General features: G+C 38.3%; 2 protein-coding genes across 5 annotated transcripts; one reads left to right on the top strand and one right to left on the bottom strand.

Moving 5' to 3' along the window:
* The first annotated feature begins 498 nt into the window (after positions 1 to 498).
* Positions 499 to 17,723, top strand: LOC149399223 (spatacsin carboxy-terminus protein). 2 transcript variants are annotated; one of them, XM_089611291.1, is made up of 26 exons: positions 499 to 723; positions 1,928 to 2,186; positions 2,368 to 4,473; positions 4,907 to 4,982; positions 5,265 to 5,387; positions 5,955 to 6,192; positions 6,276 to 6,725; positions 6,803 to 6,988; positions 7,110 to 7,409; positions 8,358 to 8,993; positions 9,524 to 9,920; positions 10,028 to 10,155; positions 10,282 to 10,452; positions 10,778 to 10,978; positions 11,124 to 11,684; positions 11,775 to 11,834; positions 11,929 to 12,245; positions 12,418 to 12,826; positions 12,965 to 13,429; positions 13,520 to 13,636; positions 13,795 to 13,916; positions 14,250 to 14,955; positions 15,068 to 15,322; positions 15,450 to 15,632; positions 15,831 to 16,172; positions 16,618 to 17,723. In XM_089611291.1, the coding sequence occupies exons 2-26, from the start codon at positions 2,009 to 2,011 to the stop codon at positions 17,368 to 17,370; spliced, it is 9,480 nt and encodes a 3,159-aa protein (XP_089467417.1). In that variant the 5' UTR covers positions 499 to 723; positions 1,928 to 2,008; the 3' UTR covers positions 17,371 to 17,723. The 2 variants fall into 2 exon arrangements, with proteins under 2 accessions (XP_089467417.1, XP_089467415.1); XM_089611289.1 differs by having other exon boundaries at positions 500 to 723; positions 2,362 to 4,473.
* Positions 17,724 to 18,457: 734 nt separating this feature from the next.
* Positions 18,458 to 22,837, bottom strand: SAMC1 (S-adenosylmethionine carrier 1). Of its 3 annotated transcripts, none has more exons than XM_089611294.1 (13): positions 22,685 to 22,837; positions 21,599 to 21,682; positions 21,353 to 21,460; positions 20,966 to 21,048; positions 20,672 to 20,748; positions 20,389 to 20,479; positions 20,033 to 20,086; positions 19,857 to 19,952; positions 19,636 to 19,725; positions 19,424 to 19,475; positions 19,277 to 19,338; positions 19,089 to 19,169; positions 18,458 to 18,861 (listed from the first exon to the last, which is right to left on the bottom strand). In XM_089611294.1, the coding sequence occupies exons 2-13, from the start codon at positions 21,651 to 21,653 to the stop codon at positions 18,733 to 18,735; spliced, it is 978 nt and encodes a 325-aa protein (XP_089467420.1). In that variant the 5' UTR covers positions 21,654 to 21,682; positions 22,685 to 22,837; the 3' UTR covers positions 18,458 to 18,732. The 3 variants fall into 3 exon arrangements, with proteins under 3 accessions (XP_089467420.1, XP_089467419.1, XP_089467418.1); XM_089611293.1 differs by having other exon boundaries at positions 22,649 to 22,831; XM_089611292.1 differs by lacking the exon at positions 22,685 to 22,837 and having other exon boundaries at positions 21,599 to 22,035.
* Between the last annotated feature and the right edge of the window lie 212 nt (positions 22,838 to 23,049).

Below are 23,049 nucleotides of genomic sequence, written 5' to 3'. Positions count from 1 at the left end.
GATGAACATTACTGAAAATTTTAGTAATGTTAACCAGTGGAACAAAATTTTCAGTTACCGTTTTTATTATCACATTTGTAGTGAAATTCTTTTATTTTTTTATCACCAAGATTGTAGTGAAATTTTACACTGCTTAAAAATAATGACTTTTTAGACACATAAATATGTAATAAAATAACACTGTTTTCCTGAGAATCAGGTATTTTTTTAACTTTTGTTTTCATTAAGAATACAAAAATATGAACTATGTCATACATTTTTCGTAGCATAACTAATGTGTTTCTTATTTTATAAGAGGTGTGTTTAAATTTAGGTGTAGCATGATTTTATGTTCAAATTGGCTAATTTACTAACAAATATAAATTTGATCTATTTTGAGAAATTATTATTATCTTTCGATGGTATCTGATTCTTATTTAGATGATAAAATCTGATTATATATTTTTAATTAATGTATCAGAAATCAGAATACATATTAATAACATGCAGTGAAGTTCTGTTCTTACACAGAAGTTAGAAACTGGATTTTTTTGAAGCAAATATACAAATTATACGGATTGACAATAACACCCTTGATTCTCAACTCAAATCTCTTTATTACGTTGTCCTTTGTCGGAAAAGGAAAAGAAAAGAAAACTCAGGCGAACGGTTAAGAGAAGAAGAAGAAACACAAAGAGATCGCCGAAGATGGCCGCGAGCTTCTCGATTACGCCGTCCCTACAGGTCTCCAGTGTCTTTCTGTATTTCTATTTTTATATCTCTCTGCATCTACATATCTATGTTGATGAACTAGTCTTAGTTCAGTCCGCTGTTTCGAAGCTCGTTAATTGAGGTTTTTGAAAATTGATCGGGATTTTATCTTTGTGTGTTTTGGCTTTTGGAGTCATTATTGAATTGTGTTTATACATGCTTTTGTACTGAATTTCTGTTTGTTTGACTCCCGAGAAAATAATAAAGGACTAAGATGAAATGAAATCAGTTTATGGATGAGTTTGAATTCTGATCGGTGTGGTCTGATTTATTCGGATACGGCGTTGATTAATAGAAATCGAAATTATGGTGAAACTTGATGTTTGTTTGATCTTGATTCAGTTGATGAATTGTTTGTTAAAGGTAAAAAGGAAGTGAAAAATTGTTCCGTTCCAGTTGGTCTCTAGACACTGTTAATTATGTATATTTAATAAAGAAAAATAACCGAAAGATTCTATCAATTTTGTTCTAAAGAAACAAACGGACATTTACTGATAACAAGCCTGTTTCTACAAAGTCTGTGACAGAGAGGGACAAGCCAATCCCAAAACGACTAAACCTAAACTCCCTTCACTGGGAAAATACAGCCTCCACACTCCATATTCCATCCTATAATCATGGATCGCCAAACTAGAAATTAGGGTTAGTATCCTTCAATGCTTGATTCATGGAATAAATGTTTTTGCAACTGACAATATTTGGATTTGTAATCTTGATGTTCTTGCTTGGAGAGTTGTGAGTCGTATTCAGGAATTTTTTTTTAATCTTTCCTTGTTGCCTGATTGCCTGATTTTTTTATTTTTTTTATTTTTTTTTTAACTTTTTTTTATTTTTTTATCTTTCCTTTATTTTTATTTTTATTTCCTGACGGCGGTGCCGAAGAATAGGTTTCTCTCTCCCACGATGATTCCATTTTTTGGGATGGAAGTTTAGATTTTATTGCAACTGTCTCTCTCTCAGTCCCGGCTTCAATTTTATTCTATGACTGATGTATTCATTTTGCTGGAGGATTGAGTATATGAGTGGATTTCAATGATTTAGGGAGTCTACTTTTTTTTTAATCTTTCCTTAATTATCTTTTATCACTATTGTAAATTTCTGATTTTTTATTTATTTTTTATTGTTATCAGTTTGCTAATAGTGTGATAAATGTGTTCTTTGTCCTTATTTTCTCTAGATGCAGCGAAGCTTATGGTTGCAAGATTAGTTCTGGGTTCAATTTTTCTGTTTGCTTTCTTGATTCCTTGAAAGAACCGAGATGGGTGGTCTGCCTTTAGTGGGTGAGGAACCCGCTTTGTTGCAATTGTACAAATGGGGACCTTCTCATCCAAAGCTTGACCTCTCAGAGTTTCGTGAAGCTTTTATTTCTCCTACGAGGCGATTGTTACTGTTGCTTTCACTTCGGAATGAAGCTTTACTTGTTCCTCTGCTTACAGGTGAATTTTCTCAGTTATTGCTTATTTCCTGTAAATCCCTTGCTCTGCTGCTTGCTTAAGCGGATTTCTTTTTTGAATTATTATGATTTCTTTTGCCTAGAACGTTCTTTTTAGCTTTCTCGGTGCTTACATTTTGTAAAATACCATTTTTTCCTTTCTGTCGACATGCTTGTAGCTGCAGAAGATTTGATAAAAACCGATGAAGTGGAGAAAGGCTATGGTGGGTGTGTTGATCATCGCCGAAGCTCAGCTTCCGATTCAAGGATACTCGACTCGCAATGCATCCCTGTAAAGGTCATAGATTTTGAAGATGGCAACACCTTTGAAAATGAATCATCATCTGAAAGGTACTTAAATGTGGGCGATGTAAGTTCTGTTGCCTGGGGTGTTTGTGGGGAAACTTACAATCGGCATGAGGATGCCCTGTTCCGAGAGATATTGTTTGTATCTGGCCAGAACGGCGTGACTGTTCATATATTTCGTGAACAGAATAATGATGCTGCAGTATCCGGAAATGAATTGGAGGATGAGTTTTTGCAGGGAAGTTGGGTGGAATGGGGTCCTTCGATGACACAGGTTCAGGGTATTAAAGGTGAGGAACCTGGAAGTCGATCGGATGATATCAGTAGGAGTGTTGATCATGTAAATCACGTAAATAGAAACTGTGAAATACCAGAAAGTAATGGCGTCAGTTCCAAGACATGGTTACGGTCTTTCTTAACTGCAGTCGAAGATATTGAATCCGACGGTGGAAGATGGACCGAATTCCCAAAGAGGTCATCGTTTCCGTGCTCTGCAAAGGCTGTCTCATTTCGTATTCTCGGAGATAGTTTTCCTCTGCTACACTTCCTGAAGGACTCCCCTTCGTTGGACGATCGAGAGTATTTGAACAAGAGATTTCATGATTCAGAGCACGATACGAGTTCAATTCTCAATTCAACATCACCTGCTTCTAGTAGTGTTGAGCCAGATCTTCCATCTACTAGGTCTGGCATTGGGTCGGATAGTTTGTACAAATGCACAAGAGTGTTCTCTAGTGATTCAGATAACTATATTGGGTTTGCTTTGACATTGGTAGATCCCCGGCTAGTCGATAAGCCTGATGAAACAATAAATGCGCTCAGAAACGTAGTCCTCATTGCTCGGTTAGCAAGTCGGGGAATACAATGGGTTTCCTTGATTAAACTTGAGCAAAATCAAAACGTAGGCCCGGGAGCTGAGTGGGCGGATTTTCGTTTTTCTGGCGATCTTCTCGTTTCTCTCAGTTCTCACGGCTTTGTTGTTTGCCATTCTGCAAAGTCAGGGGTGTATGTTGCGCAGTTAGATATTTTACGGACAAGTCTACTTAAACCCGAGATGAATATGCAAGAGCAGGGTCCACGTGACCACTCATTTGGCAAAAGAGTATTTACGAGGTTGATCGCCGATGCAGAATTGCTAGCGGCTGTTGATGAATATGGTGTCGTTTATGTGATATCTCTTGATCGCCATCTCGAAGACAAAGAGAATAAAAATGGAGCAGGGGTTTTGGCGGGTTGGGAGGTCGGTGGTTCTGATATAAGTTGCCAAAGGGATCACCGTAAGTTATCTGATAACGGCGATTCTAGATTTCCACCCTTGAGAGACAGGTATATATCCTCACTGCATAACGTAACTCAAAGCATCCATCACTGGAACCTCCATGGAAAAAAGAAACGTCACACTGCAAGCTTAAGTGGTTTCTCTGCTGCATCGGAGATAGCCGGTCAGGCTATTTGTGAAACTGAACCAGAGCTGCACTTTATGCGTACAATCTTTCTTCCTACGTATAGGTTGAATGTGGACGATGGTATTTGTTTTTCTCCGTTTGGAATTACACGGCTGATCAGGAAGCACAACACCGAGGATCAAGACAGTGGCCAAATTTTTCATCTCAACCTTTATGCAGATTCGAGTATTCGTGATGATAACTGCCTCTCTAAGTACAGAATGTTATCTCCGAATAAAAGGAAAGGAGGTCTTGTTGGAGATGCCATTGGCTGCACATTGCATGGGTGTTTTTACTTGGTGACAGAAAGAGGACTTTCTGTAGTTCTTCCCTCTGTCTCAGTCTCATCTAGTTTTTTACATGTTGAATCTATAGCATATAGACCGTGGGAAATCAAGTCTGGCCTTGAGAATCCAGTAAAAGACAACTTGGAGATAAAAGAATCAGAAAAATCATGCGAACCATGGACCATCGAAGTTCTGGACAGGGTTCTTTTGTATGAAAGCGTTGAAGAGGCAGAACGCTTATGTTCAGAAAACGGTAATGACTTAAGTACGTTTTACTATATCTGCTTTTTTTATTGCAAGATATTCACTGAAAACAAAAGAAAAGGAAGAGTTTAGGTGCAATTAATTTATCAAAAAATTAGGTAACTAGCCAACTTAAACGTTTGGGATTGCTATATAGCCACCCTTTTGTAAATACTAGGTAAATGGTCACAAACATGACGTGGCATTCCTGGTTCACCCTTTTATTTACGTCAATTTAAGCGTGTAAATACGTGGACGTGGCCATTTACCTATTATTTACGGAATGTTGGCTATATAGCAATGTGAAAGTGTAAATATGACTATACCTAATGGACCCTTAATTTATCTTGTAGACAAATATTTAGATATGAATGCTGTAGCAAACTTTTTTAGATTTTCCGCTACAACGAATTTTAAATTCGAGACTTGTACATCACTTGCAGATTGGGGATTGAAAATATGTCGGATACGTCGATTGCAGTTGGCTTTGGATTACTTGAAATTTGATGATATGGAGCAGTAAGTCTTCTTTTATACCGTAAACGTAATGTTCCTAAATGTCTATGTCACTACAAGTTGTTTTAAGATATAATTGTTTTAAACAATGACTGGTGTATGATCTATCATGGCTTCCATGGCCCAAACAATTTAATGCATGCTAGAATTCAATTGTATTAATGTTTTTTATTTTTAACTTTATTATTATTATTATTATTATTATTATATATTTCCGAAGCATGTATTATACACTGGAAATCTCCAAGTAATGAATTTAACTTTTTCTTTTTGCCATTTGGCCAGATGTTTAGAGATGCTCGTGGGTGTCAATTTGGCAGAAGAAGGTTTGCTGAGACTGCTTTTTGCTGCAGTTTATCTTATGCTTCGTAGTATAGGCAACGATAGTGATGTTTCTGCTGCATCAAGGTAAATCTCTATGCCTTTGTTTTCAGTAATCAAGCCAAGACAATATTTTAAAACAATTTTTATATAGATCTATTATTAATTTTGACTTGGTACATTGATAATAATGCATGAAAGGATATGCCATGAAGCATAAATCCAGGTCACATATTGCAAAGCATGTTTAGGGTTTTCTGTTGGCTTATACTTGTTCTATGTGCTTTTGATCTTTGTGGCATGATCACGTGGACCTCTTCTGCCTTGCAGAAATATTTGATGAATGTATTGCTTGTATAGTTGTCATATGAGGCATTAAAATTGAATTCGAAAAGAAAAAAAAAAAAAAAAACTTGAAGGCGAAAGACTCTTTTTGCTGGTTCTTTGAGCTAAGAGATTTTTCTTGTTATTCATACATAAACAAGTAAATAATAATAGATAGTATATTCTTTAATCGTGTATTTAGAAATTGAGTTTATTATTAGGTGGTAATTATTATTTACAGTCCTCTGTTATTTCCTTGGCTTCTTGAAGTCCATCTAGACCTTGCTTGCTGCTATTTTGGAAGTCATTTAACCTGATTTTGCATTTTAGGCTTCTTTCCTTAGCTACCGGGTTTGCTACGAAAATGATACGGAAGTACGGACGAGTGCAATATGACAACGATGCATATGCATTACCACGTTCTGGAGGGATGGAAGAATCGGTCCCAGGTGATAGCTTACCAAAGGAATTGGAAACCCAAAGAAGACTTAGTGAAATGTCTCATTTTTTGGAAATTATTCGGAATCTACAGTCTCGTCTGAGCTCAAAATCTAGGAGGCCCGGCCAGGTATTGGCATGATTTGTATGGTTCATCGTTCTAGTTACATTTATTGGCATAAAACAGAATTTTTTGGACTTTCTTCATTACAGGTTGGCAGCGACATGGATGAATCAAGACCAGTGACAGATTTTTCGCCTGATGAGTCAAAATATTCAGTTCTCTCCAGAGACATCCTATCTTCTGAGACACTAAATCCAAACGATGTACCTGAAAGTATTGATTTGACACCTATGGATCTCAAAGCCCAGTTAGACCTACAGAATTTACATGACATGTCTGCTCTTGTTCCTCAAGGAACCTTGGAAAAGAAAGCCCTCTCTTCGGAAAATTCCAAGCAGATGATTGCTCGTTGGAAGATAGGTAATATGGACATAAAAACTGTGGTCAATGATGCTTTACTCTCTGGACGTTTACCATTAGCTGTTCTTCAACTCCATCTCCATCGTTCAAGAGATTTAGTTGATGACAAAGAGCCTCACGACATTTTTAATGAAGTTCGTGACATTGGAAGAGCTATAGCATATGAACTATTTTTGAAGGTAAATTTATTATGGTGATGTTTACCCAATTTTTTTTCCATCCCAATCGGTATTTATTTATACTAAACTAACTACAGGGAGAAACTGGACTTGCTGTTGCAACGTTACAAAGGCTCGGGGAGGACATTGAAACCAGTCTCAAGCAGTTACTGCTTGGCACAGTAAGGAGATCTCTTCGCATGCAGATCTTGGATGAGATGAAAATATATGGTTATGTTGGACCACGGGAGTGGAAGATAATGGATATAATATTACTTATTGAGGTAAGTAATTTTTGTATCGAGTGTTATTTTAGTTCAATCACAGTAGAGTTCATTTGATAAAAAGTACCTTTAGTTCAAGTGAAGAACAATTCAGAACTTTTTTTTTTTTTTTTTGCAACAGAGGCTCTACCCTAGCAGCAGTTTCTGGAAAATATACAGTCGTCGGCAGAAAGAACACACAGGCGATCCGGTGAGGTCACTGTCACCGAGGAAAAAAGCGTTACACCTCTTGCAATCAAAGGCATTTAACAATTTTGTCATCGAGTGTGGTGAGGTTGATGGAGTCGTTTTAGGTTCGTGGACTGATACCAATGAACACCCTTGTGTTCCTGATGTTGACGAGGGCGGTGATGCTCTCTCGGGATACTGGGCTGCAGCTGCTGTCTGGTGCAATTTCTGGAACCCAAGAACTGTTGAACGTGTAAGCCATATTGTACATTGTTTTTTTGGGTATTACTCACCAACCAGGCACATGCATATTCAAAATATGCCGGGTCTATAAACACTTATACAGGTCTAACAAATGTATTCATACAGCGATGGTTTTTTTCGTTCGCTTCATTATTCCCTGATTTAATAGATTTTGTTTTTCTTATTTTCTAATAACCGGGTATATTTGGACTTTACCCGAATAAGGACAACGGGTCCCTGACAGTTTGACCAGGAGATCCTCTCAGTGGCCCCAAGGTTTGGGACTAGTTTTTATTTTAGAGCTCTCGAGATATATAAGCATATATGAAAGCTCGAGTTTTGCCATATAGCCAACGTTTGGTAAATTTCAAGTAAATAGACACAATTTATCAACAAAGCCAAAAAAAACATTAATAGTTGTAAATATTTGTTAATAATTGTAAATAACCATCAGACTCCAAGGACATAAATAGAATGCTAAAAACGTCCAAACAATGGCACATCACCAGAATGACTATTTACTTAAAATTTACAAAAGTTTGGCTATTTAGCAAATCTCCAAATTTTGGTGGCTAAGTTACTCAATTAATTGTTTATTTTAGCATGTCATTAATGGTTGAACTGTGGTTTTAGTAAAATATAATAAAAATTGGTGTAAATTGAGTTATCCATAGTTGTAATTACTACTAAAAATAATCACTAATTTGCAGATGCTCACAACGGTTTCAGCATATATACAGGAAATTTGAATCTGGTCCTATTTCTAGCTGTATATGGGCATACATTGTTTAGATGCGCATGCCTGCAAAAAAGTTACTAGACCAGATGTCAAAATACATCAAAACTTTTTCTCTCTGCTTCTAACTTCTCTGAATATATCTGCTTCATATATGTTGTAGGTATGCATTGTCTGTTATTCTGTTACTTTGTTCTTATTCACATTTCTTTACCTACACAGATAATCTTGGATCAGCCATTTGTCATGGATGTTAATGTACGGTGGGAATCAGAGCTCGAGTACTATATTGCCCATGGTGACTGGAAGAGAGTTTCTGTACTGTTGGATCAGATTCCTAAACGTTGTTTAGGAACAGGAAATATCCAAATCAGTGTGGATAGTCTACAGCCTGTAAGGTCCAATGTGGAATCTTCAAAGAATGGAAAATACCTGTGTGCTTTTGAAGAATTGGATTCTGTGTGCATTGAAGTTCCAGATATACAAATGTTAAATTTGCCATCTAATATTATGGGTTCTATCTGGTTAAAGATGAACATGGAAGAGAAGCTTGCAAAGAAACTTGTATTTTCGAAGGAGTATTGGGAAGGCACAGAAGAAATCGTACCACTTCTGGCTCGGGCTGGATCTATTTCTGGAAGTTACACAACTTTTGTAAATGATGATTCGGTTGACAGCTTTCCACATGTAAATTCCTCAGATGGTGGAGAATTTAATACTAATGCGGTGCATGCTATTCATAGATTACTTGTACATCACTGTGTGCAATACAATTTGCCATACCTTTTGGACCTTTACCTTGACCAGCACATGGTGATTCCAGATAACGGCTCTCTTTCTTCACTCGTGGATGCTGCGGTAAGTGGTCATGTTTGATCTTATTTTTAATATTTATTTTTTCCAATTTAATTTTTTTCTCTTAAACTTACCCATGTTTGTTTTTGGTTCCTTTGGGGGTATTCTTCTGACAATTTTCTCATACTAAATTTAGTTTGATATTATTTTGAATATTTATTTTTTTCAATTTATTTGTTTTTCTTCTAGACTTACTCATGTTTGTTTTTTTATTCCTTTGGCGGGTATTCTTCTGACAATTTTCTCATACTGAATTCTACATCTTTGAAAATTGATTCACAAAATATCCTATTCTGAATGAAGGCAAGTTTCATTGCAATCTTCTCTAACATTCCAGGGTTATTCGGTAGAAAATATGTCAACTAGGTTTTTTGGAATCGATCTGTAAACGTGCCAATTTAATACGAAATTAATAATATTTATCATTGAGAAAAGCTTTAATACAACAACTACATCAAATCACGTCTTTTTGAATTTTTATTACTTGCTATGCGTACCCATTGTACTAAATATTTATCAAATGTGTTGCACAGGGAGACTGTGAATGGGCAAAATGGTTGATGCTATCAAGGGTGAAGGGGCGAGAGTTTGATGCTTCATTTTCCAATGCTAGGACTGTATCATCTCGCGGTTCAGTTCCTACTAATCTAGGTGTACTTGAGATGGATGAAATAGTCCGTACAGTAGATGACATTGCAGAGGGAGGAGGAGAATTGGCAGCTTTGGCCACATTAATGCACGCACCTGGACCGATTCAGAGTTCTCTGAGTAGTGGTGTTGTGAAGAGGCACAGTAATTCCTCAAGCCAGTGCACATTGGAGAATCTCAAGCCTGCCTTACAGAGTTTCCCTACGTTGTATCGCACATTTTCATCAGCATGTTTTGGACAGGATACAAGTCTCAGCTATTTGAGTCCTAAACCAGATAACGGTTTGTTTTTGTTTTTTGTTAACTTTTTTTAGCATTGCTAATGAGATGTGCACTTTCATCTGTGAGTTGTTTAGTTGTTCCTTATGACGTATAACATGGCATTACAGCTTTGTCGGACTATTTGAACTGGCGCGACAAGATCTTTTTCTCTTCTGGAAATGATACTTCACTTCTTCAAATGCTCCCTAGTTGGTTTCCTAAGGCTCTTCGAAGATTAGTTCAGCTTTACGTCCAGGTTTTCTTCTGTTTCAGAATATACATAAAATCATCTCTTAGTAATGGAAATATGTTAATGGTGCCAAAATATTTCTTTTTATTTGGGTTGAGCATCTCATCAAATATTGTCTTCGTGATGTTTCAGGGGCCACTTGGATGGCAATCGATGTCAGGTCTACCGCCTGGAGATACTTTGCGGCACAGGGAGATTGATTTTTTCATAAATGCAGATGAGCAGGCTGAGATTAATGCAATCTCATGGGAAGCAACCATACAGAAACAGATTGAAGAAGAGCTCTATGATCCTACACTTGATGTATGATTTCCATATATTCCACCATATTGTTCAAAAGAAAAGTTTGCTTGTGTGGTTTTTTGGGCATCCGGGATATTCTCATTTATCCTGTTACTAGTTTTCTAGTGGTTATATAAGGAAGGACTTGTTCATGTCGGGATACGTACTGTTTGAACTGCTTCTTCATTTCAGTAGACATTTTGTATATTTATCAGCTACAGCCAAACTTTTGGCTTTGAAAATTTTAGATGACCTTGATATAGCTGTTTTTAAGTTCAGTATGCTCGTTGGTTTTGAAATTTCATTGGCTCGAACTATCTATCTGAAAAGTTTATATTGATTTCAGGAAAGTAGCCTTGGGCTTGAGCACAACTTTCACCGAGGACGAGCTTTATCAGCTTTTAAACGTCTTTTAGATGTTAGAGTCCAAAAATTTAAATCAGAAGGGAAACCCAGTGAACCTACACATGGACAGACAAATATCCAATCAGATTTACAAAGACTTCTAGCGCCTGTGACTGAAACTGAAGAGGCACTGCTTCTATCGGTAAGGATTAAATGTCTTCTCTTATGCTGATTTATGTATGTGATACTGATATGTTTAATATGAAACTCACTAGTCATCCAATAGCGCTTTTATACTTCATCAATTTTTATTTTATCCTTCATACTGAAAACAACTACTTCTTTAGGTTATTCCACTTGCCATTATGCACTTCGAAGATTCCGTCATGGTGGCTTCGTGTGCCTTTGTCATGGAGCTTTGTGGTTTATCTGCCAGTATGCTGCGTGTGGATATTGCTGCTTTGAGACGGATATCTTCTTTCTACGACTCCAGCGAAAACAACAACAGCCAGAGGAAACTTTCGCCTAAGAATTCTCCATTTCGTGCAGTCTCCAATGAAGGTGATGAAGTGCAGTCTCTTGCTAGAGCTTTGGCAGATGATTACTTGCATCGGAATACTGCAAACATTTCTAAGAACAAGAAAACTCCAACCTCTGTTATCGGCAACCGATCTTCACAAGGGCTCATTCTTGTCCTGCATCATTTGGAGAAGGCGAGCCTCCCTCTGATGGATGATGGGAATACATGTGGGTCTTGGCTATTGAGTGGACTCGGTGATGGGATCGAATTGAGATCCGAACAAAAAGAAGCCAGCCTGCGCTGGAATTTGGTTAGGGTTTTCTGTCAGATGCACCAGCTTCCTTTAAGCACAAAGTATCTTGCTGTACTAGCAAGAGATAACGATTGGGTAATTAATGTCTCTGTTTTTGTTATGAGTGAAACTTTTTTAATAACATCATTTATCTTGAAATTTTATTTGCGTTTTCCCCCTTTTTAGGTTGGGTTTTTGTCTGAGGCTCAGGTTGGAGGATATTCTTTTGATGCAGTTTTCCAAGTGGTAAATAAGTTTCTCTATTATTTCAGTAGTTTTTCAAAGTTTAGACAGTATATTAGTGTGTATTACAGCATCCTCTTATGATGAAAATTTTCAGGCATCGAAGGAGTTCAGTGACCCGTGCCTCAAAACTCATATATTAACAGTTCTGAAGAGCATGCAGTCAAGAAAAAAGGCTAGCGGTGAAAACTCGCAGAGAAGGAATGTAACTTTTTTTTCAGATGCTCATATTTCTTATCCAGTTGAACTCTTTAGAATTTTGGCCGAGTGTGAGAAGCAGAGAAATCCCGGAGAGGCCCTCTTGAAGAATGCAAAGGACTTGTCCTGGTCAATCTTGGCATTGATTGCATCTTGCTTTCCAGATGTGTCTCCGCTCTCCTGCTTGACCGTATGGTTGGAAATTACTGCAGCGAGGTTACCGCCTTTGAACAAATCTTTCTCTATTGTGCTGTAGAATATTTACCTAATATCAAGTCATGTCTCTATTGAAGTAAATTTTGTTAAGAATTTATCAAGGTCGGCTTTCTTCTACATCATTTGTGGGGGGTAAGAGTGTTAGTTCTTAACGCCAAATTGTTATATACAGGGAGACTTCATCGATAAAGGTGAATGATATAGCATCCCAGATTGCTGATAATGTTGGAGCAGCAGTCGAAGCTACGAATTCTCTGCCGGCAGGAAGCAGAGTCGTTGCGTTTCATTACAACCGCATGAATCCAAAACGCAGGCGAAATATGGTGTCCATACCAGGAGTTCCATCAGACTCTGCAATGGCGAATGGTTCAAGCTCTTTGGGTTCAAAGAGATTCGTAGCCCAAGATTTTACGGTTGAAGAGGAAAGGGAAGCAGAACATCATAGCTCGGATGATGGGCAAGTTTCACTCTCTAAGATGGTCGCGGTGCTGTGCGAGCAAAACTTATTCTTGCCTTTGTTAAGGGCGTTTGAGATGTTCCTTCCTTCGTGTTCCCTTTTACCTTTCTTGCGTGGTCTTCAGGTTTGTGAGCCATATCAAATTTTCATGACCCCTCTTACTTTACTCATGTTTTCTTCATATTGATGCTGAGAAAGGTAGAATTTTATTTGATGTTGGAATCAAGATTTTCACAGTTTTTTTTTTTTTTTTTTTCATTAGGCATTTTCACAGATGCGTCTATCTGAAGCATCAGCGCATCTGGGTTCCTTTTCTGCCCGAATCAAGGATGAACCAACAAACTTGAATGCAAACACTGGAAGGGAAGGTTCGGGTGTTTCGTGGATCAGCTCTATGGCAGTCAAAGCTGCCGATGCTACACTCTTAAGCTGTCCATCCCCATATGAAAGAAGATGCTTGCTAGAACTTCTTGCTGCAACCGACTTTGGTGATGGAGGATCAGCAGCCACTCTGTATCGACGTCTCTACTGGAAGATCAATTTAGCCGAGCCTTTACTACGCAAGGATGAGCTTTTGCACCTTGGGGATGAGACTTTAGATGACGGTTCACTTCTAGCGGAGTTGGAGAAGAATGGTCATTGGGAGCAAGCTCGTAACTGGGCAAAACAGTTGGAGGCCAGTGGCGGAGCTTGGAAATCAGCAGTACATCACGTTACTGAAACTCAGGTGAAAGTTTTTTTTTTTTTTTTTTTTTAATTGTAAATTGTTTGTGTTGGAAAAGATTATCTGAGAATCTGGTGATTTCACACTTAATAGGCTGAATCTATGGTAGCTGAGTGGAAGGAGTTCCTTTGGGATGTCCCAGAAGAGAGATTCGCTCTGTGGGGCCACTGCCAAACTTTATTTATCCGATATTCTTTCCCCGCTCTGCAGGTATGTTAACTATGAATTGCCTCTCTGCAATATCCCTTCTTAATTTCAGTGAATCGAATTTTGTTTCTTACTGGAAAGAAAAAGAAAGGGAAGCTTTTGGTGGATGTGATAGTTGAAAAAATCTGATCAATCTTATAATCTGCCTTCAAATTTTACAGGCAGGGTTATTCTTCCTCAAACACGCAGAGACTGCAGAAAAAGATCTTCCAGCTAGAGAGCTTCATGAGTTGCTGCTGCTCTCTCTTCAATGGTTGAGTGGGACAATAACCCTGTCCGACCCGTAAGTGATATACAGTCTCATCAATTGCGTGGTCATTACATTTTTTTTAATTTTTAAAAAACCTAATTTTCACGTTTTGCCATTAACAATAAAAGTCCCTTGTTTCTTTAAAAAAAAAAAAAAAAAAAACAACCTAGTATTAACAAATAGAAAAACAGATTACAAACAACAGAAACATATCGACTTAGACAACTCACCTTACCAGCTCATGCATTGGAGATTCGGGTCTCGACAAGCCCCAAGTCTTGAGAGAAATAAAATATATTTAGTTACTTGGCGATTAACTGGTTTGACTAAGAATATTATCTGACCCGTGTTTTTGCAATTTTTCAGGGTTTATCCGCTAAATCTTCTGCGTGAAATTGAGACGAAAGTGTGGCTCTTAGCAGTAGAATCAGAAGCACAAGCAAAAAGTGATGGAGACTTTATTTTGATGAGTTCGGTTCGTGACTCTAAAAATAGCTCCAGCATAATTGACAAGACGGCAAGTATAATAACGAAAATGGACAATCATATGAACACGAGCAAGAGTAGAATGATAGAGAAACCGGATCCAAGAGAAAGTTACCAGGTGAATTACAAGAACCACTCTGATCCGACAACTACAAAGACTAAGCGGAGGGCAAAAGCTTATATGCCACTAAGACGTCCGTTAGTGGACCCAGTAGACAGGAGCGTTGAATCTGATGAAATTTTGAGTTCTCTCGTCACCAAACATGAAATACTGTTGCCGGACGAGAATATAAAAGCAGGTATGTCCTTTTCTAGATGGGAGGAGCGGGTTGGACCCGAAGAATTGGAAAGGGCCGTTCTTTCTTTACTGGAATTTGGTCAAATATCAGCTGCCAAGCAACTCCAACACAAGCTGTCTCCCACACTAGTACCGTCCGAGTTCGTGCTTGTCGATGTGGCTTTGAAGCTAGGTTCTCTCTCAACCCCGAGTGGGCTTGTGTCTGTGTCGATGCTGGACGAAGATGTGTGCACAGTCATGCAGAGTCATAGCATACTGACCGATCAGCGTCAGATTGAACCACTGCAGGTTATAGTCCTCTCTCTCTCTCTCTCTCTCTCTCTCTCTGCTTGTTGCTGATTCGATGCTGGTACTTTGATTTCATTTTTTTTTCTTATCCATCTCTTCATTTGAATTGCAGGTTTTGGAGAGTTTAGTGACCATTTTCAGTGAAGGGAGAGGAAAAGGACTTTGTAAAAGGATAATTGCAGTTGTCAAAGCGGCAAATGTCTTGGGTCTTTCTTTCGTAGAGGCATTCGATAAGCAGCCAATTGAGTTACTACAGTTGCTTTCTTTAAAAGCACAAGAATCGTTTGAGGAAGCGAATCTCCTCGTGCACACTCATTCTATGCCAGCAGCTAGTATTGCTCGAATTCTTGCAGAATCCTTTCTGAAGGTTTGTTTTGGAGCCGATGTTTCCTTCTTTTAGGAAAGTTCATGTGTTTTTTACAAGATAATTTTTCAGGCTCTGCCTTTAATGTGCCTCTCACTGTTTTTATTTTTCTTCTTCTTCTTCCTACTAGGGCCTATTGGCTGCGCATCGTGGTGGATATATCGATTCTCAAAAGGAGGAAGGACCCGCTCCGTTGTTATGGAGGTTTTCGGACTTCTTGAAATGGGCTGAGCTTTGCCCATCTGAACCAGAAATCGGCCACGCATTGATGCGTATGGTGATCACCGGACAAGAAATACCACATGCTTGTGAGGTATCAAATGACGACATTATATGAAAAATAGGACATGGCCAATTTATAAAAATTCCTGGTGTTTCTTTTGAATAAATAATATATATGATACTTTGGGAATTGAATTATGAATCCTATTTCTTTAAAAAAAATGCTGATATTGTATTTACGAGCTAAAGATCTTTTTTGCCACTGGGAAAAAAAAATTGATATTTACAGGTTGAGCTGCTTATCCTATCCCACCACTTTTACAAATCATCGGCTTGCCTCGATGGAGTTGATGTTCTTGTGGCCCTCGCTGCGACGAGGGTCGATGCTTACGTCTCAGAGGGTGATTTTCCGTGCCTGGCTCGCCTCATAACGGGAGTCGGAAACTTCCATACTCTGAACTTTATTCTCGGCATTCTCATAGAAAACGGTCAGTTGGACCTTCTTCTTCAGAAATTTTCAGCTGCCGCCGATGTGAACAGCGACACCGCCGAAGCTGTCAGGGGTTTTCTGATGGCTGTTCTCACAGCACTGAAGCATTTTAATCCCAATGATCTTGACGCATTCGCAGTGGTTCGTATTCTATCATAATTTCTTCTTAGTATCATATTTGGTCATTAGAAATTTTCGGGTCTTTTATTTTGCAGATAGTGTGGCCGTAATAAAACTACATTTTTCATTTCATTTGGAGCAACTAAAAAAATGCGAAATAACAAACATATCTACCGAGTTAAGATCAAAATTCATTCGTTGTCACTGCGTCTTTCAGTGTTAACCTCAAGTTGATCAAATCGATATAAATATATCCCTGAACCCATCTTTTCAAATAAATATCTAAACCTCGTACTTTGAAACTCATTAAACCATGGATACCTGAGTATCTTTCATAAAGTTTTGTGGTCAAAATTGTATCTGGAATCAATTTGATAAGCTAATAGTTGTATATATAATTTAAAAAACCGCAATGATTATACGTGCCTTTGATGTATTTGGATCTAAAACGAGTGATGCGTGGCAGGTGTACAACCACTTTGACATGAAACACGAGACGGCGGCTCTGCTGGAGTCGCGGGCGGAGCAGTGCTGCGGTCGTTACTTGGCGCGCAAGGACCGAGACCACAACGAGGACCTTCTGTCGGCGATGCGTTACTACATCGAGGCGGCGGAGGTGCGTTCGTCGGTGGACTCCGGCAACAAGACCCGGAAAGCGTGCGCCCAGGCGTCCCTCCTCTCTCTCCAGATCCGCATGCCCGACACCACCCAGTGGCTCTACCTCTCGGAGACCAACGCCCGGCGGGCCCTCGTCGACCAGCCCCGCTTCCAAGAAGCCCTCGTCGTGGCCGAGGCCTACGCCCTCAACCAGCCCAGCGAGTGGGCCCTCGTCCTCTGGAACCAGATGCTCAAGCCCGACCTCCTCGAAGACTTCGTCGCAGAGTTCGTCGCCGTTCTTCCCCTCCACCCGGCCATGCTCACCGACTTGGCCAAGTTTTATCGGGCCGAGGTTCTGGCGAGGGGCGATCAGTCCCAGTTCTCCGTCTGGCTCACCGGGGGCGGGCTTCCGGCCGAGTGGGCTAAGTATTTGGGCCGCTCGTTTCGGTGCTTGTTGAGGAGGACCCGGGACTGGAGGCTCAAGTTGCAGCTCGCTACTGTGGCTACCGGTTTCAACGATGTCATCAAGGCCTGCGCCAATGTTCTCGATAAGGTGCCGGAGAACGCGGGCCCGCTCGTGCTCAGGAAGGGACACGGCGGGGCGTATCTACCGTTGATGTGATGACAATGATTTTGATGGGGTTTTTTGGAGGGGGGGGAAAATTTGAAATTAAAGGAGCTGATATATGCGAGTTTTTTGGGTTTTTGATTTTTGCTAGCAAGAGACGTGGATCATCGCAAGGTTGGTAAGGAATACATAGGTTTTGGGGTGTTTTTTTTGTTGTTAATTATTTGATTATCTTTCTTGAAGCGTAGATCCGTTTTTATTCGTCTACTGCTGGAAAACTTTTCTTGGTTTTTATTTATTTATTGATAATGTTCTGCCAAATGTAATTTGTTCAAATAAAAAACCTTACTATTAATAAATAAATCCCCTATTCGTTAATTTATACTTTGGGGATGATACATAGCAAACAGAGTGCATTTTATACAGCCCCTATTCGTTCAGAGAGACAAGAAAGAGAAATGGAAAAGTAACACAGAAGAGAAAGATGAACAAATGAGAAATTGACACGTGTTTAATAACATAATTCTCATTGTCAAGCAAAATATAAATTTGGAGTTTTGGACAATTCCCATTTTTCTCATTGTCAACCTCGTTGTCGATCAAAATACTAATTTAGACATTTCTATTAATGGGCGTGAGTTATAACAAAAATACATTTTCTTTTCTTTTCTTCTCCCTCCGTCTGTTTGCTTTCCCTTCTCTCGTTCTTTTTCTTTCCCTTCTCTCTCTCTGTCTCTCGCTCGCTGCTGTGTCTGCGTGAAGTTCAAAAGTTCCAATTCAGGCTGAATGTAATGACCATTTATGGTGTTAGTTTTTTATGTCGACTATATATTCTTCAATTAACCCTCGTCTCGTGAGTGATTTTTTTTTTCCCTTTATAAAAGTGAAATAACGTTGGAATCGGCAGGTCTTCATAGGAAACGAGACCACTTAGATCAAGAGATTGTCAATTGATTGTTTTTGCAAACCCACATGTCAACAAATCGTGTCATTTGTTTGACATATAAAATTGAAAAATGAGTTTGCACCCGGTTGATGTGTATCATTTATTTTATTTACACTTTGGGTACGATGCACAGCAACCGGGTGCATTTTGTTTTGGATGGTGTCATTTTTCTCCATACAAATGCCTGTTCAAGAGATCTTTATTTTTTTCTTTATTTTTTTTCCAAATGATCAACTCTCCATCAAATTATTTAGTTTCAAAACAATGAATAGCTCACGGGAGTCGAAATGAAAACTCTCCGTCAAAGTATCAGTAAAAAAAATATTAAATTAAAAAGCGAGCATTGACCCAAGATAGGAAAAACTTGATGCAAAACTCTTGTTGCCCCAGGGAAGGATATGCTATTTGCTCAAGAGTTATTAGCTAACCTAGTGAGGGTCTAAATCTAAATTACGATTAATCGACATTGTTTAATCCTTCTTTGAGTCTTCTTGCTGAGGATTTGGTCGATTCTGTGCCAGTAATTTCTTCGTGCGTTCGAGAACGCCGAAAAATATGGAACCGCCAATGCCTATCCACATTACTCTCGGCCCAATTCCCTGAAGAAGAAGAAAAATAAAACATTTAAAGCAATGGTCAGTACTTCCCAGCTCAGGCATTCAATTATCTCCAAATATTGATCAGCCTCATTCCGTGTTTCTAAACTACGTTTAGCCAATGATTTTAAACCAGTCAAGCTAATACCTTTTTTTTTTCCTTTTTCAAAATATGGAAAACTGATTACTAATCGGAAACTCCATATAAAGGGTGCTTAAGTTCCAAATACCTTCAAAAGAGCAGGCGCTCCTTCTTCCCTAACAATAGTTTGAACACAATCAAAGATTCCTTTGTACTGGTTGGCAGACCCCTTAGATGAACCAAGGAAAAAAATAAAGACATTGATTACGGCCTCGTTCGTTTAAATAGACTTTAAAAAAAAAAAAAAAAAAAAAAAAAGATAATAGCTTGGCTGACCTGAACCATTAGTCTAGTTTTAATCACATCGAGGGGCGTGGTTATGGCTCCAGTTATCGCACCTGTCAAAAATATTTTGATCATAAGACAATATTTTAGGTTACATAACATGTTTGCACTCGAATCTAGAGTTGAATGTCTTGTTACCGGCAAAAGCGCCAATTACAGCATTCTCGGGGTCGTTCAGATCTCTTTTTACCTGACAAAATCATTAAAATGATACCCATGTCAATTATAGCATCATCGGCACAGACACATCGGAAATGCCTGCTATTAAGAAGGAAATATTATATTTAAAAGAAAATAGATTGAAGAGTGAGGGTTTTTTTTTTCTTCTGGTGCATGATGGGAAAATCTACCGCCAATTTATAACCAATCCGAAGCTGCTCGTACATGCAAAACTGAAGTGCGTCAAATGGTAAATCTCTAAGCAAAAACGATCCGTATCCCTACAATTCCAAAACGAATACGTCGAGTTAGACATGAACGGGGTCACAACAACCCAACTTGCTTTTTATATAATATTTAGAAAATTGGGAAAAGGATAAATTGATCAGCTACGAGGAGGTGAAGTACATACCGCATATAGGCCTTTGAAGCCCTCCTTGGAAGCGATAAGGCGAACAGCCTCGGGGGCCGATGCAAATTGCCCTGTTTGCATCCTTTGTTTAACGACCTTATTCGTGCCACAAAAAGGAATATTAGTCAAATAAATCAAATACAAATTTCTTCAAACAGAAACATACAATTTATTACCTCAGTTGGAACACGAATACAGGAAGCAGCTAAACCCCCGAGTGCACCAGCTGTCTGAATAAAATCAAATCAACAAACCAAGTTTCAACACAATACTCTTCTTCTTGGAATTTCTCAAGATTTGATATGAATATTAATTGTCGATTTGCAGTATGAGGGACACGATACGGAAGACGGCTAATTTTTGCATCTTTGCGGCCTTATAACTGATTTAGAGAGGTTTCTTATGTTCGAACCTTATTTATCCTCTGTGATTTGTGGTTCTTTTATCTTTCTCTCTTTTTCAGGATTTCTCATTCTTCTCATTCTACATTTAAATAATCTTCTGTCCGCATCAAACAATATGACCCCCTTACCAAGTGAGCTAAAGCTGAAAGATTTTCAGGCAGCTCCTTCAAAAGCTTCTGCTTCGCAGGTTCGTACACTCCTAAAAACACCGCAGAAGCGCTGTATCCAAAAAACAAAAACAAAAATTAAATAAATAAATAAACAAAATTTGCTAATTTGCATAGGAGAAAACAATGAAGACATGCTTTTATTGCCACAAGCTTAAACTCGAGAACACAACAAGCAAAAACACAGTTGAAAAAGGGTTTAAGTAAGATGTCTTAATTGTGAATTTCACGAGAAAGTACTTACGGCAATACACCAGCAATATTACCACCCAACCCAGAATAAAGGCCTTTCCAAACTATTTTCCCTCCACCATGAGCAGCCTATTACAAATTTAAACAGAAATCAGATTCCATTAAAAAAAAAGGAATTTTTCGGAATAGAAACAAATTTGACCGCTCATCAAATGAAAATACATCAAGTTATCAAGATTACGTATAGGAAGATACCCAAAAGTGTGTATTGAGATATCATAATTGGACAGTGTGATCAATTTCCTCTCAGTAACTATCAAGACGTTAAAATTCATATTTAACCTGCCTGAAGCCGTGTTTTAATGGTGTCAATCGGGTATAAAGCTGTTTCAACGACCACCCCGGCTGTACCTCCTGCTATAACCCCCTCTGCAATATCCAATCGATTATTAATATGTGAAAAAAAAAAAGCGAAATAAAATCACAGAAAAAAATGCAATCATCTTCCTTTATGTTTTTTTTTTTTTAGAAACAAGAATCTTTATATTAACAGGCTGAAAGCCGATTTACAAAAACATCTTCCTTTATGTTCATCAATATCTTTTAAACTAAGCGCTCTCAGTGCTGAAATTATTAATTAAATTTAAATAAAATGTAGCTTCAAACAAACTGTACCAGAATCAGATTTTCCAAGGGAAAATTAAAATAAATAAATAAAATACTATCTCCATACCAAATAAAGTGCGGAGAAAATCGAAGGGTTTTTCCGTTTCCAGGTTGATAGCTGCGAAGTTCTTCTTTGGTTCAAAAGCCAAGTTCAGCACTTTCTTGTGAGACTCATCTGCACAAACAGTCATTCAAAATCGCTTCTCAATGTTACCAATTGACTGTAGAGACTGGTTAATCCTCTAATCACGAAAAGAAGAAAAGAAGCAAAACCACACTACTACAATAAAATTGGAGAAACAGGATTGATTACCTGGCGATGCCGTTGAAGAGCTTTTTCCGTCGACGGTTAGCACTAAAGGACCCATTTCTTTGAATTCCAGAGAAAACAAAAACCCTAATCCAATCCAATCAAACAATAGCGTGACGAACAGAATTGGCTCTACCATTATCCTCACGAATCAAAACTCGGAAACAATAATGCAAACATATTTAAGACATGCAATGTCATCATCCGGGGCCCTAGGCGAATAAATATTTTGGGGCCTTTTGATAATAATAAAAAAATTAAATATAAAACAAAAAATTATAATCAAGTTTTTCATTCATCAAAACATAACAATATCTACAAGAAACAATACAGACGATTATTCATAAAATAAAATACGAAGACGGGTTTCCCATTTATGACTCAAACTCACTTGAGCTACCCCACTTGGTCTCGTCCCAGACCATTTAAATCTCCTAATTTTTTTTATTTTTTTTTCATTCTTGGCTGCTCTAATTCAGTGTTCTAATATCCATCAAGTGAGCATCAAAAACTATTTCACAACCAATATCTACAAAGTATGGAGAATTAAAAAAGATGTCTTTAATCCGAGAGAGTCCAACAAGGAAATGACCAGAAATTTCAGTGAGCTATGTTCACCAAACTTTTGATTCCGAATTGAAGCTTCTGGGCTATTTCTAGGCAATCAGCTAATTCATCAACAACGAAAATCAGAACCCAGCTAAGGATAATGAAGCTGTTTCATCTAGCAATATTAGTAATACACAAAACCACTACAGATTCCAACAACAAAAAAAACATCCACGAAACCATATCAAATAACCGAAGTCCAGAGAAACTTAAAACCTAAATCAATCGCAAGCTGTACAAAGCTGCAAGATTCATTACAACCTATTAATAAGAGAACACTAAAAGAAACCGAAACTAACCTCTCAAACAGCCAGAGAAAACCCAACAATAATTAAACAAGATTTCATCTTTACAAGGATTATTATTCAGTCTAGCCTAGATATCAGAGAGCCAAAAAGACCCACAACAAATCTAAGATAAACAGAAAAATGCCCAGAACCTCACCTTGATTCGAATCGAATCCCTTTTCTAATTCCTCACCTTGATTCGAATCGAATCCCTTCTTCGAAATTTTGGCTCGGTGCTGGGTGCCGGCTCGGTCGGACTCGGACGCTCGGTGCTGACCAGCTCACTTCACTTGACTCGCGTCGTTAGGTTATCCGGTTGTTGCCTCGTTCATTAAATAGAAAAAAAAAAAAAAAAAAAAAAAAAAAAAAAATTTGGGGGCCCTTAAAAATTTGGGGCCTAGCTCACCTTAGCATTAGAGGATTTCAGTTTGCCTTGATAATATTATTCAACCTGTTTACCGGCGGCGATAATATAAATACTAGAAAAATGTCAACTTTATAGTTGTAGATAATATATCAATAGCAGCTATTGATTCGAAATACTTGATAACATTTTGA

The sequence above is a fragment of the Urtica dioica genome, chromosome 4 (genome assembly GCF_054948205.1).
Source record: "Urtica dioica subsp. dioica isolate 48M chromosome 4, U.dioica_male_clone48M_v1_H2, whole genome shotgun sequence".
Lineage (NCBI taxonomy): Eukaryota > Viridiplantae > Streptophyta > Magnoliopsida > Rosales > Urticaceae > Urtica > Urtica dioica.
The sequence above is the reverse complement of the archived record's forward strand: the minus strand, read 5'-3'. Positions and strand labels throughout refer to the sequence as shown.